Source organism: Gadus chalcogrammus, chromosome 14 (genome assembly GCF_026213295.1).
Source record: "Gadus chalcogrammus isolate NIFS_2021 chromosome 14, NIFS_Gcha_1.0, whole genome shotgun sequence".
In the NCBI taxonomy this organism is placed as follows: Eukaryota; Metazoa; Chordata; class Actinopteri; order Gadiformes; family Gadidae; genus Gadus; species Gadus chalcogrammus.
Window position 1 is genome coordinate 16,360,482 of NC_079425.1, and position 15,597 is coordinate 16,376,078.

The 15,597-nt window shown below is 41.9% G+C and overlaps 1 protein-coding gene across 1 annotated transcript in view; it reads left to right on the forward strand.

Annotated features, from left to right (window-relative positions):
• The window catches only part of ddb1 (damage-specific DNA binding protein 1), a 52,148-nt gene that overhangs the window by 14,205 nt on the left and 22,346 nt on the right, over positions 1-15,597 (forward strand). The window contains exons 10-13 of the mRNA XM_056608673.1: positions 985-1,087; positions 4,706-4,781; positions 4,967-5,075; positions 15,116-15,294. Of these exons, the coding sequence (XP_056464648.1) occupies positions 985-1,087; positions 4,706-4,781; positions 4,967-5,075; positions 15,116-15,294 (467 nt within the window). The remainder of the gene's footprint in view (positions 1-984; positions 1,088-4,705; positions 4,782-4,966; positions 5,076-15,115; positions 15,295-15,597) is intronic.

Consider the following 15,597-nt stretch of genomic DNA (forward strand, 5'->3'; position numbering starts at 1 on the left):
ATCCAATCCCTTTTGTTAATATTGCAGAAATGTGCTTGGTGCCTTTTTTTATTTGTTGCCTAATGATATTTTTTGGGGGAGAAATGTACAGACCAATGCAATTATATAACTATGCATCTTCAAGAAGTAAACACCCCAAATTTATTTTTCCTAAGGCTAAATGTATTTGATTTCACCCAGTCAGGCATCTGACGAGTAAACCAGGCCGACGTCAAGTGGCATCTAGAACAGGAGATACCTCTTGACAGGATTCGGGGTCAAGCCCCAGGGAAGCTGCTCGGCTCATACAAGCTTGGTTCCGCCTCACTGTCTGTTGCACCCTCTGTTGGGAAGATGCTCTGCCGGCTCCACACCAATGCGCTAGTCCGACAAAATCCTGTGGAGACGCTCTGTTTGTTCTCTTCCGTCGGGGTATGTGTTTAAAACAGCACGCTGGAGTCTGCTCTAATGTACCTTAGCAGGTACATTAGACATACAGGTACATTTCTAGTGTGTGTGTGTGTGTGTGTGTGTGTGTGTGTGTGTGTGTGTGTGTGTGTGTGTGTGTGTGTGTGTGTGTGTGTGTGTGTGTGTGTGTGTGTGTGTGTGTGTGTGTGTGTGTGTGTGTGTTCATACATTGGTAGTCAAGGCCGGGCCCTATTGTTGTTAAGGCGGCCGACCTAACCATACATTGCTGGGAGAAACACTGCTTAGTAAAGTCAGCCTGTAAAGGCACTGTTTTTTTCATCTGGCTTGGTGCTATAATCAAGCTATAGGTCTTCAAAAGCTGTCTTGGAGGGGCTGCAAATTTGGCGGGGGTGCCACAAAGATGTCTTAGGTTAAAGTGAGTGACTCCAAAGGTGTCTTTTTGAAAGTGGGTCTTTCTGAAGTCTGCTACTGATGCGTGTAAAAGGGATTTAATTGTAAAGTCTTAAATGTGACCATATTGATCCATCCTGAGCCTTCTCTCAGGGTCCTCTCCATCTTGTCCCTCTCCCTTTTCAGTTGGTGACCTGCTCGGGTGCGTTCAAGGAGGGCTCGCTCAGAATCATCCGCAACGGGATTGGCATCCACGAACACGCCAGCATTGATCTGCCGGGAATCAAAGGTTTGCCCTTTTGGACATGTTGGGGTTGGCCTGTGCAGGGAGGATGTGGCCAATCAATGCTAATTATAAAGCAAGTCAGCCAGATGGCCGAGCTGCATCGTCCCTCGCATTGTTTAGCACGATTGCGTCGAGAGTGGAAAATTGCCACAGTACGATCAGGCGTTTATTTTAAATCCCAGAAAAACACGATTTACCCTGGGAACATCACAAAATTTGTCTCCCATTACACTGTCCGAAACGGGTTGGTCTTAGGCTGGCTTCTCGCCACGGTAATTCAAAATATAAAATGAGTGACCGGTGGCCACTGGGTCTCAATAACAGGCACTTGTTAAACTTCAGTTGTTTATTGACCAGTCCTGAAAGCCTCCGCCATCCACTACCAAGGAATACTTGATGAGCAGCAATTATTCACTTAATGCATCAATAGTCCCAACGAGAGGTCCATAGCCACAGCCCCTTTTAAACAGCAGCCATACATCAGCCAATGACCTCCGTTCTACCTGTCTAAATCCAACAGCCTCTAATGGTGCTTATTGGAATGCATTAAAACAGGGGTCTCCAACCTTTTTGAACCCGAGAGCTACTTCAAGGGTACTGGGTCGTACGAAGGGCTACTTGACTCACAGGCCTCTTCTGCCCGTAGGGCACTGCCAGGTGGGTAGTTAGCCTGGAAGCTATTGTGACCGGTAATGGAATGTCGTTCCACGTTGTGACGCTTGGCAGTTGCAACAGTCTCCCCGCAAATAAGACATACAAACTTGTCTTTCACCGTAGTAAAAAATAACTCTTCCTTAAAATCATTGTGAAAATTATACCCCCATGTGTTACTTTATTTTGTGGGTAAACCCACAGCTAGCTCCAGATTTAAGTTGTGCTCGCTAGCTTGTCTCAGCAAAGAGGGTGAACGATAATGAACTGTCCAGACAAGGTTAGAGTTCGTAAAACATTTGTTTTTTAAATGTTACATTAAATATTGTCATTGCCATAAAATCGACATCAATGCAAGTGTAATTGATTTAAAAAGAACAACACAATTAATATAAATATTAAAGGGATACTTTTGCATTAAGCTTTGTATCGTTAAATACCCAGTCATATTTTTTGATTCCATCATTTTCCCCTGAGACGGGAGAGATCCGTATCTACCTCTATCAATTCCTGCTTTCAATGTAAAATTATGATTTTTGCGTAATTTAAAGCAGGAAGTGTAAGGGGGGGGGGCTCTTAAAAACTACAAGCACATTACAGATCATTGCCCGTGGGTGCGACTTAGGGGTGTATGGTATAAACGGTATAGAGAGTACACCGGTGTGAATTTGCGCTACGGTATGGATTTTTATGTTACTGTGTGACCGTTAGTTCAAACGAGCACTAAAGAAGCAATGATGTAGTACCAGAGACGCAGTCGTTTATTCATAGTATCATCCGTCGCACACAGCTTTTGGCCGCGTTCTAGACGATATTCTAGAACACTCCGAAAGCTCCGGCGGGAGACCTGGAGCTTTATAGTTAAACGATATAATATATAGAAATCTATAATATCTTGCTACTATAATAGCAGGCCTGTTGCCAAAGTTACTCAAGTCGGTACTTTACAGCCCTAAATAACATTAAAAGCTATTTAATAATTAATTTGCATTTATAGTATACTACACTTTCCATTGAACCATTACCCTGGGCCTGTTACCATAAATTTATTTTATAATGTAATCAAATACTCGCACACTAGCTGCTTTCAGACGCACGTGTAAGTCCTGATATTCTCCTGATGGGCCGTATGTGTGAACAACATTTGTACCCTGAAAATCTCCTGAATAATACTACCCCTGAGGTAGTATTTTCTCCGTAGGAAATGTAAATTATCTGTTGATGACGCTTCTGCATGTCATTGAGTGGCCCCCTAAATGATAATCAGCCTGTTGCCTTTTGTTCGCTGAATGGATAAAAAATATTTAAATCTTGGCCCTGCTTTTAAGAGTAATTTGTGGTTGAACGAATGTTATATGTTGTAAAATTATAGGCAAAATGTTATTATATTATGCGCTCAGAAATGTGTTACATTATCTATTGTGGCTTCCACATTATCACTATGGATTTAATTACAATTAGAGGTTGAGCGAACGCTGTGTGCGCCTCTGGTTGATATGAATAAACGACTGCGTCGGTATATCTGGACTTCAGAGAGTGAAGCCAACGTTTCTTCCCCCAATTCCTTCTCCGCCATGGACAAGAATCAATACACGGGTCTTATTTTGCAAATCCACACCCGCCCGTACCCGCAAATTTCATTCCGCACCCTACCAGACACGCTATAAATTCATACCGACGTCCGACCCGCACCTGAAGGAAAACATTGGAATGCCGGGGAATAGCACTACCTGGTGTTTGGCGTGGTGCTTTAGATTGTTGTGCAAAAAAAGCACATCATCTACTGTTTACGGTTTTAGTTGACTCCTCCACTCCTGAATAACATATCCAGCACCAGAGAACTCTCTCTCACATTTGCAGAAACCCAAGACCGACCCGCGCTTGTATCCGACGCAGGCTTAAATTCCTAATATCATCTGGAGGCGCACACAGCTTTTGGCCGTTTTATTACATATAATCTTATATTATATAGATGCCTATATAAATATAATATTATTTACCGTAATTTTTGGACTATAAACCGCGCCTTTTTTCCCCTTTTTTCGATTCTGCGGCTTATTTAGCGGTGCGCCTAATCTATGGATTTTTACAGCTAACGGCCACTAGGGGACCTCCTAAATCTATCGATTTTACAGGTTACAGTGCACGAACCCTTACATATAGTAATAAGGGCAGGCCCAAATTATTCGAATACTCGTTCGGGAGATTAGTATTCAAATTAAAAAAAAAATCACGTATGTGACGTTACCAGAGCGAGGGAGGCAAACTAAGCGTCAGCGACATCAAACAGAGAAGCGAGAGAGGTGGAGGAAGAATTGTTTCCCTTTACTTTATAACACAACATTAGAAGGATCCCGGGTGGAAAAGTAATACTTAGCGAAATGCTAACCTTAGCTTAGTTGTTTGTTTACGTTTGTTGTACAGCGCCGCGCCAATCAACTGTGACTGGCTTGCTGCAGAGCGTGAGCGTCTTGGGAATACCCGGTCAATATAATGGATATAATATGGACACATAAGACAATCAATATTTGGTATTTGGTATGGATTTATTGTACAAATTCCCTGAAAAGATGCACGTTCCAGGACGTATTGGAAAGCTCCCGTAAGGGCTGAGATGGCAGAGGACAGCTGATTTGGTACGGAACAACAGCTGTTCGCTTTCACGGCGGAAAACTAAGGAACTTCAACCTACTTAGGCCTACTTATTAACGTTCAAAAGCTATTAAATCTTCAACAAAATATGCAGATACTGTCAAAATCGGTTCCAGGGAGTATATAGGGATTATTAATGTTGTTTATGATGGTGTTTTTTTCTGGAACGAGTATTTGAATATTCGCTCAGAAAAAAACGGCAACGATCACTTCTCCTCCATGCTGTAGTTCCCTCTGGACTGCAGGGAGTGAACGCTGATTGGCTTTACTCACTTGTCTGTCCGTTTATTTCATGCACCCTTCTCCATTCCTACACAGGTCTGTGGCCGCTGCGCTCAGAGCCTGGCCGAGACACCGACGATATGCTGGTGCTGTCTTTCGTGGGACAGACTCGGTGAGGCCTCCTTCCGCAAAGTTTGTCAGTTAAGTGCTTGACAACCACAAATTGCTCCCATCTTATCAGTCTTCAACTTCTGCTTCCTCTTTCCACCCCCCTCTACCGCTCCTTACCACGCACACACACACACGGACACACACATACATACACACGTGCATGCACATACACACTTGTTGCTGCAGAGTGCTGATGCTTAGCGGAGAGGAGGTGGAGGAGACAGAGCTTCCAGGCTTCGTTGACAACCAGCAGACCTTCTACTGTGGAAATGTTGCACATCAGCAGCTTATCCAGGTTGGTACACGCACACGCACACACGTGCGCACACGAACAGGAACAGGCTGCCACATCCTACTGCTTATGTGTAATTAATGTGCCCACCAAGCAATTCTTGCTTCATAATGATTAATTTAACAGTTAAGAGTCCCTGTCTATTTTCCAGGCCTTTACTTTAGAATAATAATTCCACTGATGCTTTTGACCTCTCGTGCATGATTTGAAAAAACTGAAATGTCCATTTCCCTTACATTTGCTGGACTGGACATTGGACCATTTGAATGCCCTTGAAGACATGCATTTTAACACATCAGAACAGTCTGTGTTATGGCTGGTAAATCGCTATACTGCCTAATTCATTGGAATCTTTTTTTTTTACGGAAATTCAGGTCCAAATTCTATTTTGTTTGTTTGTAGGATGAAATTGAGATCAGTTAAGACCAATTTGATCCAGGTACATATTATTCTTACGAAACATGTGTGTTACATTAAAACTAGAGCTGTCAAGCGATTAAAATATTTAATCGTGATTAATCGCATTAATGTCATAGTTAACTCACGATTAATCGCAAATTATTTTTCTATGCTAAATATCCCTTGATTTTTTTGTCCCATAATTCTTCTCATTTTAATTCTCTTATCAACATGGTGAATTGCATCGGCTTGCCTTGTGCAAATGATTTTTTATTGATAACAACATTGGCATATACTGATCAAAACAGGACGATACAAAAAAAGAGCCTATAGTGCAATTCAACGACTGCTTTGAACAAATGTCATTTGAACATAGCAGTCAGGCTACTGCTTCTTTGTTTTGAGCCAAAGAAAAAAAAAAAAAAGGTTTTTTTTTTTTAAATAAAATAATTGCGTTAATTGCGCGATAAAAATTTTAACGCCGTTAAATTTGGTTTGCGTTAACGCCGTTAATAACGCGTTTAACTGACGGCTCTAATTAAAACATGTAAACATACAATAATTATTGAAATCGTTATTGGCTGATAAACATAAGAGAAAGCTTCAATATAAATAGTATAGTTAATTTCTCAGATTTATACATGGCTGTCGGATATTATTATTTTGTTGGAGGTTTTGGATGAATATTCTGAGTTCTCACAGTGCCCATATTTAAGCATTGTCAAATGCTCAAAACCTGCAGTGTGTAACTGTTTCACTGCAGCCATCACTCTTTTCAAACACATCCACCCACGTCTCAATCACACGGGAATTCTGTTCTCTAAAATTAATTTGGTCTGCAGAGAGAAATCATTTTTTGAACAAAAGTGGTGCTTGCAGAGAGATGAGGTATGATGGGCCATGTTTGGACATGGTAGCATTTGTATTGTTTCCCACAGGCTAACACCAAGAACTACTACAAAGAAGCACTAGGAAAGCATTGATTGAAAACTATGATTAACCGTTCTTTTAACCTTGACTAACAAATGATAATGGGCCTAGCTGAACAAAAGTAAATCAAAATCTTCTCCACTATCTCAAATAAATGCCTATTTTATTTTTTTTTTTAAACTGTACTGCCGCCCAATAATTAGTTGCCTTAGAGTTTTTTTGGGGGGATCTGTAAGGAGACCATTGCAGTAAACAAGCCTACTATTAATAAATGAATATACACATTTTTGTATGTTTCTGGTGGACATGAGCCCTCTAAGTCTTGCTATGTTTTAAGGTGATAATAGGCAGAATTTGTAATTGATTTGATGTCCCTGTCGAAATGTAAATCTGAATCCATGATAACCCCTAGATTTCGGGCTTTGATTGAGGTATTCAGGGACAGTGAAGGTTTTGGGTTATTTTAAGCATGTAGATGTTGAATAAACAGGGTCCTAAGATTGAAACTTGTGGGACTCACGTTGGTTGGTTCTGATACAAATTTCCCAATGGAAACAAAGTATTTTCTATCTGGGAGGTATGACCTAAACCAATTTAAGACTATGCCTGAAAGCCCCACACAGTTCTCTAATCTGTCAAAGTATTGTATGTTCTACAGTCGAATGCAGCACTGAGGTCTAGTAGCATTAGTATTGAGATTTTACCAGAGTGTGTGTTAAGACGGATGTCGTTTAAAACTTAGATGTCATAGCAGCCAGTTGATGCGGGGAAGTGATTACGTTTCTAAAGGACAACTTTCTCAATGATTTTACTCATGAAGGGTAGATTTGATATCGGTCTGTCCGGGCTCCAGACTAACTTTTTGCATTGGTTGCACTGGTGCGGCAAACTTTTTTTTTTTAGGTGCACCAAGCACCTTTAACGCTATAAGGTCACCTTTTTAATGCTCTCCATAACTTTCATATAATGTGAATGATTTTTAAACAAGAAAAATGGTGGCAGCCCGTAACCAATGTTTTCACCACCTTCTACTCGTGAAAATGCCCTGAACGGCAGTCAAACCCGTACATTTATTTTATATATAAAAAAATGTGTACAATTTCAGCTCAGTTTTACTGAGCTGAAATTGCTCAGTAAAACTGAGCAAGTAGAAGGGCTTATGCCTTCTACTTGGAAAAAATTCCAAGTAGAAGGGCTTATGCCGGTAATTTACCCCTAAAACAACATTTTGCTCCATTATTTCATCATATATTTATAGCAAAAGGAAATTTCTGTTTTCACCTGGGCAGCGTCGGCTGCACCAGTGCGACCTAGAAAAATTTGCAAGCTTAAATATTTTGTTCACACTCTGGAGCCACGTTACTTTTCCCTGATCAGGGTAGTAGTCCAACATTTTTGTTTGAAGTGGAGATATTGATGGCGCGTCTTATGCCTTCAATTTTATCGGTATAAAATACTGCATACTCATTGCATCTCTGCGTGGAATGGCGATCAGGTTGTATTTGTGTTGGTCAGTCTGTCAACAGTTGCAAATAGGGCTTTTGCATTATTAGTATTGGTTTTGATGATATTGGAGAACAGTTTCTCTGGCAGTTTTTAATTCCAAATTGTAGGCACTGAGGCTCTCTGTATAGATGTCATTGTGAATATGAAGTTTTGTTTTACGCCAGATGTGTTCAACCTTCCTGCATTCTCTTTTCTGGGCTGTAACAGATGTAGCTTTTCTCAAGGGTGCCTTTTGCTTAGTTGAGATGATAGAAAATAATTCTGTGAAGTCTTCGAGAAGATTTTCAGAGTATGTGGGTGGCCTGTAAATATTTAATAGAACTCTTGGAGCATTTCAATACAGTACAAAGGTATTGGAATGATCTAAAATCGCTGGAAATCATCTGTTTCCACTGAAATACATTTTTGTTGTCTCTATCAGAAAGGTTGCACTGGGATTTTGTTCTTGCTATTAGAGGTCGACCGATATATCGGTCGGCCGATGTATCGGGCCGATATTTGTCATTTTTTAATCTATCGGCATCGGCCGATATCTGTGTTTAGTAGCGCCGATTTATAGTCAGGCATGTCCGCGGGCAGCCCCGTGTTATTGGTAGGCAGAACGCATGTGAAGGACCCCAACCCAAAACTTGTAATCCTGGGAGATAAGGTAAGGCTTAAATTCTGCTATTTCAAAGTTGTATGGTGGTAACATATTTACTAGGTTATATATGTTACAAGTAAACTATGAAGTGTTGCTTCACTTAGTGAAAGAAAAAAAAAAAAAAAAAAACGAAAAGCATTGAACCGTCGCGAGCTGTAACCTAAGGCTACAGCTGATTGAGTTCACAGGCTCACAGTTAACTTGTCCTTGCTGTTAGCTTGAAGGACTTTACTCGAAATCTAGTAGCAGCTTGCTTGCTTACAGTAATATGTTGGCCCAAATGTTATGAGTTCTGCTTAAGTTTTCCTGTATTGGAGTCGAAAAATGTCCCTCTGTTCGTGGTGTGGAGGAGGCGGCATTATGTTGCGCTACGTTATGCTACTCCGCCCCTCTCACAGACAGCTCCGTGCTTGGAGACACAGAGCAGCCATGGAGCAGCTCAGAACGGTGTATGACATTTGTTCAGAAGCGTGGTTTAGGTGACGCAGACAATAGCCGAGTTTCCAACTTATTTACATCAAAGAAAATTCACCTCAAGAACATGCGCAGCTGCGTGTGTTTCTATCAACGTGTTTGCGAATAAAAATGGATCGTTAGCCTGATGAAGTGACGTGTTCAGACCAATGTCTGTATTAGGGCTGTCACTTTTTATTCGAAGTTCGAATATTCGTTCGAAGGTGGGGTGAAAAGTTCGAATTCGAGGTGTAATTCTCCATTCGAACTGTAAAAATGCGCTATAAAGAAGAGAGCGGCGAGTGGCTTCTCCTCAATAAAGCGGCCCTCATGGATCCCCGCTTCTCCCGGTTAGTCCACCTTTCCCCTGCACAGAAACATCTCGTGACTGAAAGCCTCTCACACGAGCTCATTGAAACGGAGACCGACACTGATCGCACAGGACAGGGAGAAAAGTCCGCTGCTGCGCTGGGCACGATGGGCAGCCTGTTAGGGGACTCATACAGCACGGCTGACACAAGCAGCTGCAACGGTAACGGAGAGCTGCAAGACTACTTGTAATTTTCTTTCCGTAAGGAATAAAAAGAGCAGCATGCCGTGTTGGAGGTCGGCCTCACAGATTGTTCGTTTATATAGGCTGTGTGTGCCATGGACGACATGCGCTCCGCATATCGCGCTCCGAGCAGTTACGTAAAAGACAGCCGCACTTGTGTGTCGGAGCTTCCTCTTGTTGTGTTTACAAATGTGTTATCAAAGATGTGTTTTTATCCTGTGCTGTTATGAATTCAGTAGGTGTACGTGATTTCCACAAGAAATAAAAAGAAACACGACAACATTCGTTGTCGTGTTTCTTTATTTTTTTATTTTTTTTATAGTTCTATGGGGGGGGTCGAATGTATTCAAATGTATTCGAATTAATTATGGACATTCGAAATTCGTTCGAATTTCATTTTTGGAAAAAGTGACAGCCCTAGTCTGTATATAGCCTACGTCCACAGTAAAGTAGTATAACGTTAATAGTCAAGAATGTGAGAAATCACAAAGGGTTTAGCATTGCCCTTGCTAGTGTGTTTGTAGTACTACTGTTTATTTTTGATGTAACATATTTTTATATTTTCCAAGTTAATTTATTTTATTTATAAAATATTTATTTAATTTTTCTTTGAATGAATATTTCAGTTAACACTTGCGCCCAAACAAAACTGGTATGTATGACTCAAGGTTCAAGTCAGAGTTCAATAAATGTTAAAAAATGTTAAAACAAATTGTGTGCATCTACTTATTATTAGTGTGACGCTTTAGCATGCAAACTAATGGGAAAACTTTTAGATATCGGCCCTAAAAATCGGCCCAAAAAAATTGGCAGCCCATATCGGCTATCGGTTAACCCTGACCTCTAAGTATCGGCATCGGCATCGGTTATAGAAAAACCCATATCGGTCGACCTCTACTTGCTATGCTTCAGTTAAAAACATAAAATCCAGTTTAGAAGTGGTAATAAAATCATTAACGACAAATTATTTGTTATTAAGGGACCTACATTCAGTAGACCCATCCTGATGGTGTAATTGATAGGCTTTAGGGTTGGATGTAATAGGTATTAGTAAGTAGGTAAAAATTATTTATAAGGCACATTTAAAAACAGTTTTCACTGGAAGAAGTTCCGTACATGGTGCAAAAAGGCATATAAAGAACACATACCACATACGTACATAATAAACAACATATCACAAAAGGGGAGGAAAGGCCAGGGAGAAGAGGTGGGTTTTGAGCCTAGATTATATTAGTTTTGTGAGGTTAGTTTGTCTAAATTTAATTTCTTAGTGATGTGTGAATGCAAAAGGTGCGATGTTTTTGACATAGGCAACTTGGGTTCAGCAGATAATGCAAAAACTTCCTTTATAATGTGTCTACGGCTGAGCCCTTTTTTTCCTCTGTAATAATTAGGACTACTATAAGTAGGGATGTCCCGATCCGATATTTGGATCGGATCGGCCGCCGATATTAGCAAAAAAATGCATATCAATACCGGATCGGCCTGCACGGGAAAAAATCCCGATCCGGACTCCCGATCCAGTTTGTTTTCAAAACTCCGGTCCGTGTTTTCGAGCGCACCAATGTAGGTAATCCATTCCAGTTTTTTTCAGCTTTTCCCCCCAAATCCGGTCCGCGTTGTTCAGCACACCTAGCGCACACTGTGTGTGTGGTAATTTGACTATTTTCTACGCAGGTTTTGTGTGTGTTGCTTTTATATATAATGTTATATTCTTTACAATATTGTTTACACTCATGTTGTTCAAGAACAGAGCACTGATGCCAATTCAGTGTGTGTGTGGTAATTTCACTATTTATTATTTTGTCTATTTTGTGTTTATTTAACCCTGAATAAACAGGTCAGCTTCTCATTACCAACTATTGTGGATTATTCAAACTAACCTAATTAAGTTGGCTAGTTATTCTTAAGAGTAAAACCCTTTTCAACATGAGTAGTACAACAAAATAAGTAAATATCTTTAATCTTTAATACATGCTTGGATCGGCCGGTATCGGTATCGGCCGATGCTAAAAGCTACAATATCGGTATCGGATCGGAAGTGCAAAAAGCTGGATCGGGACATCCCTAACTATAAGTACAGGGAGGGGGGGCTGGGGTGCCCGCCGCTTGCTAGTCGAGGTCTAATTTCTCCAGTGTGTCCAATAGTTCAATGAAATCCCTCTTCAAGAAGTTCTGACTGTACTCTTCAAAAACCATTTAATCCTGCATAGACAATAACCTGGGAGATTATTAGGTTTTCCAATATAATTGTGACTAGTCTCTTGTCGACATCACTAACTGTCACATATGGGAAGTAGCATGTTTTTAGTGTTCAACTCCACGATTCAATAGTCAGGAACAACATCATTGCACACCTCGTCTCACTTAGTTCCGCAAATATTTCTCAGTGACGGCCGAAATGAACAACTGCATGAGAAACCCGTTCAGCAAGGAAACCTCTGAAAGGCCTCAGGACTTCACTCTTAGTGAGCAGGAGAGTTTAACAGAGTTGTAAAGCCACAAAACAATGAAGTCTGCTTTCAAAAGGTGGTCGTTGATGGACTTTTGGATACGGCAGAACTGCGAATACCCTGCGCTGTGTGCTTTCTCCTTTCTTTTGCGACCACATATCCGTGTGTGAAAGGCTTCTCTTCACCTGCCATCATAAAACGAAATACACAAGCAGGATCGATGCTGAGCCGAACCTGAGACTGAGGCTGACCTCAATCGATCCAGACATTACAGGACTGTGTTCGCAGAGGCAGGCGCACCCTTCCCATTAATCCGGTGGAAGCTCAGTTATCAACATGCCACTTTTTATTATTTGTATTTAGCCTAAGATTTTTCAAACAGGTTTCTGGTATACGGTATTGTTATTCTTAATGTTGCGTGTGTGTGTGTGTCAGTTCTATTGCTACCCCTTTGTACAGCTGACAACCGTTTTTAACAATAAATAATATTATTTTAAGGACTAAACGTGCCATCGGTCATAATAGTGGTACTTGGGCAGAAATTTTTTTCCTGAGGTGGTATAACATTTTTGAGAACCACTGCACTAGCCTATATGTTATTTACGTGTGACACACTTGTTCCTTTGCCTTGATGGGTAATTCCTTTATTTATCGAGGGAATGTCTCCATAGAGAGTCAAGCACCCGCGGCGCTACCATTGGGCCTGGGCCCACCTATTTTAGGTCTGGGCACACCCATTTTGACCCAGGCCTATAGTGAGTAGTGAGTGATTTTCATTCTAGCTGTTCATCCAATAAGCAGCCTGAGGAAAGCGTTGAGTAAAAGCTTCTCAGCCAATCAGCGGCTTCTACCCCACGTGTGGAATGCCTGCCCACAGGCTGCAATACGCACGTTGATTCTACTGGGCAAATCATCACCTGTACAGCAAAACTCTGACCTACAGAAATTATGGAATGACATACTGGACAAGCAGATGATGGAGCTGAACACTTGTTTCAAGCCCGACACATACGGCTTTATGTGAGCCGCTGCTGCCTGCTTGCCACGGCCAGACACCTTTGGTGACAAGGCTCTCATCTGGCCCGCCTGCGCGCACTTTTCCATTCCGGTGGAAGACACAGAGCACACTGTGTTTGTGCAACAGCTTAAAAGAAAGGCAAAGGCCAACAAGACCATTAACGAGAAAATGAAACACTCGTAGAAGTGCTCAACGCCTGCCCCCGTGATATTTTCCCCAACATGAACAGCCTCCTCACATTGCCCATGAAGACAAAAACTGTAGACTCTTTTCAGCGTTCAATCGGATAAAAACAGGCACCAGGGCAACAATGTTGACAGATAGACTGAACTCTTTGTCCCTGCTTTCATTTGAAAGGGAATTGACTGATTCACTGGAATATCAAGAAATACTTGCTGTGTTCAGGACGAAACCCCGCCGTCTCCTGCTGTAAGCCCCACAAGCAAGTTTTAATTGAATTGTGTGCATTTGTGATTGTTTATCAGTTATCTCGGAAATAACTTTTGATAGTTTTCCTGCTGTTTTTGATTAGCAGCTGTGTCAGATTTAATGCTGCTGTTATTTCATGTCCATACAGTTCTTCTGTCATTCTGAATTTATAAAAAACAGTTATAATTCTGGACAGTTCCCTGCCCGCCGTGCTGGGTAAATAAATGGAGAGAGAAACAGACCCTCCAAAGATATAATTCCGTTTCAGTCTTTTTGTGTATTGAACGTTCAAAAGAGATAAATGAAGTGAGGCTTACTGCCAAGGTATGTCTTTGTCCGCTTCAGCTCTGAAATGAGGACGGCGACACAAGAGCCACACAGGTAGGCTACTGAGTCGCTGTCCTCAGTGCCGCAGAAAAGCGCTGAAACGGAGATGAAGGGGAACCCGGTTTTTTTTTTTGGCTTATTTTAACTGGCCCATCCAGTTTTCTGGAGGCCCACCCGCAATTGAAATCCTTGCGCTGCTAGTGCAGTCAAGGAATTGTGATTCATTTTTGTGAAGTTCAAATGGAAACCTTACATTATAAGATAAGAGGACACCCGAATTTCCGGAAGGTAAATTCCAGTGTCACCTTATAAAGTCATGTTAAAGTTATTTTATGAGGAATCACACAATTTGTAAAATCTGACTCCATGCGCAAATCATCCATGATAGAAAAAAGTAGCTACTATAAATATATGGTCGAGCACTATGAATATAAGCCACTCTACTCCAAGTAGAGTGGCTTATATTAATGGTGCTTGCCAAACTGACTGAAAATCCACATAGTTAAAATACATCTCGTCGCTCAGTACTTGCTGTCGCTCGCATTTCATAGTTGGTAGGTAAATGGTTGCTCTTCGCTGTCTGGCCGAGTGTAGTTGGAAGTGTAAATTTACCTTGAACAGAGTGCTGTTCTTTCTGTTTTATTATGCTTGCTTCTCCATTGTTTTCCTCTCCCGTCCAATAAAATATCCTCTCGAATGCCTTTCTCAGATCATTTTGATAACTGTCAACTTTCTCTGTCCTGCAGCCCTTTCTCCTACTGTTACCATAGCTAAGCAAGGTCTGGTAGTCGTTTGCAATTATCATGTGCCCATACACCTCAGATGATGTTCCTTTACTTTATTTTAAACACATATTTTCATTCTCTAAAAAAGTATCCTCTGCAGTCCTTGGGAGAATCTAATTAAGAGTTTATTTTCAACTCCGTTTCCAAGCCTCAACAACAATAAGCCTTCTTAATGAGGCTGAGAGCTTGATGGAACATTATCAAGTTGGAATCTGTGCTTCCATGCGCAGCACGATGCTACAACCCGCTGGTTTGAGGCGTGGGATGACAATTATTCAAAATCAAAGTTTTTGCCCTTCCTCTTAAAGTTTGTAGATAAAATACATTGATGCTACAATTGTTCCACTTAATTAACTTAGCTGGCACACATTTTGAGCTAATTGGATATGGTAGGTGGGAGGTGGAAAAGAATAGTACCAGCAGATTTTGGCCTCTATCTAATTTTCTTTATTATTAATGGACGCAGCCCCCTCGAATTTAACTACATAAGGGGGAAGCGTCACCATCCGACTCACCGGGCTCTGTCTCCTGTGTGTCCTGTGTACAGATAACGTCGGGCTCGGTGCGTCTGGTGCTGCAGGAGAGCAAGGCGCTGGTCAGCGAGTGGAAGGAGCCCCAGGGCAGGAACATCAGCGTGGCCGCCTGCAACCACACCCAGGTGGTGCTGGCCGTCGGCCGCGCCCTCTTCTACCTCCAGATCCTGGCTGGGGAGCTCAAACAGATAGGGTGAGACACCATTCAACACCTTCATGTACGCAGCAGCACGCGCAACACATGCACAAGACACAACAACACACACACGCACAGACGCACGTGCGACACACGCGCGGACGCACGCGCTACACACGCGCACGGTAGACACACAAGCGCCACACACATGCCACACACGCGCACGCGCGCGCTCGAACACGCGCACACAGGCTCGAACACGCGCACACAGGCTCGAACACGCGCACACAGGCTCGAACACGCGCACACAGGCTCGAAGACGCGCACACAGGCTCGAACACGCGCACGCTACACACGCAG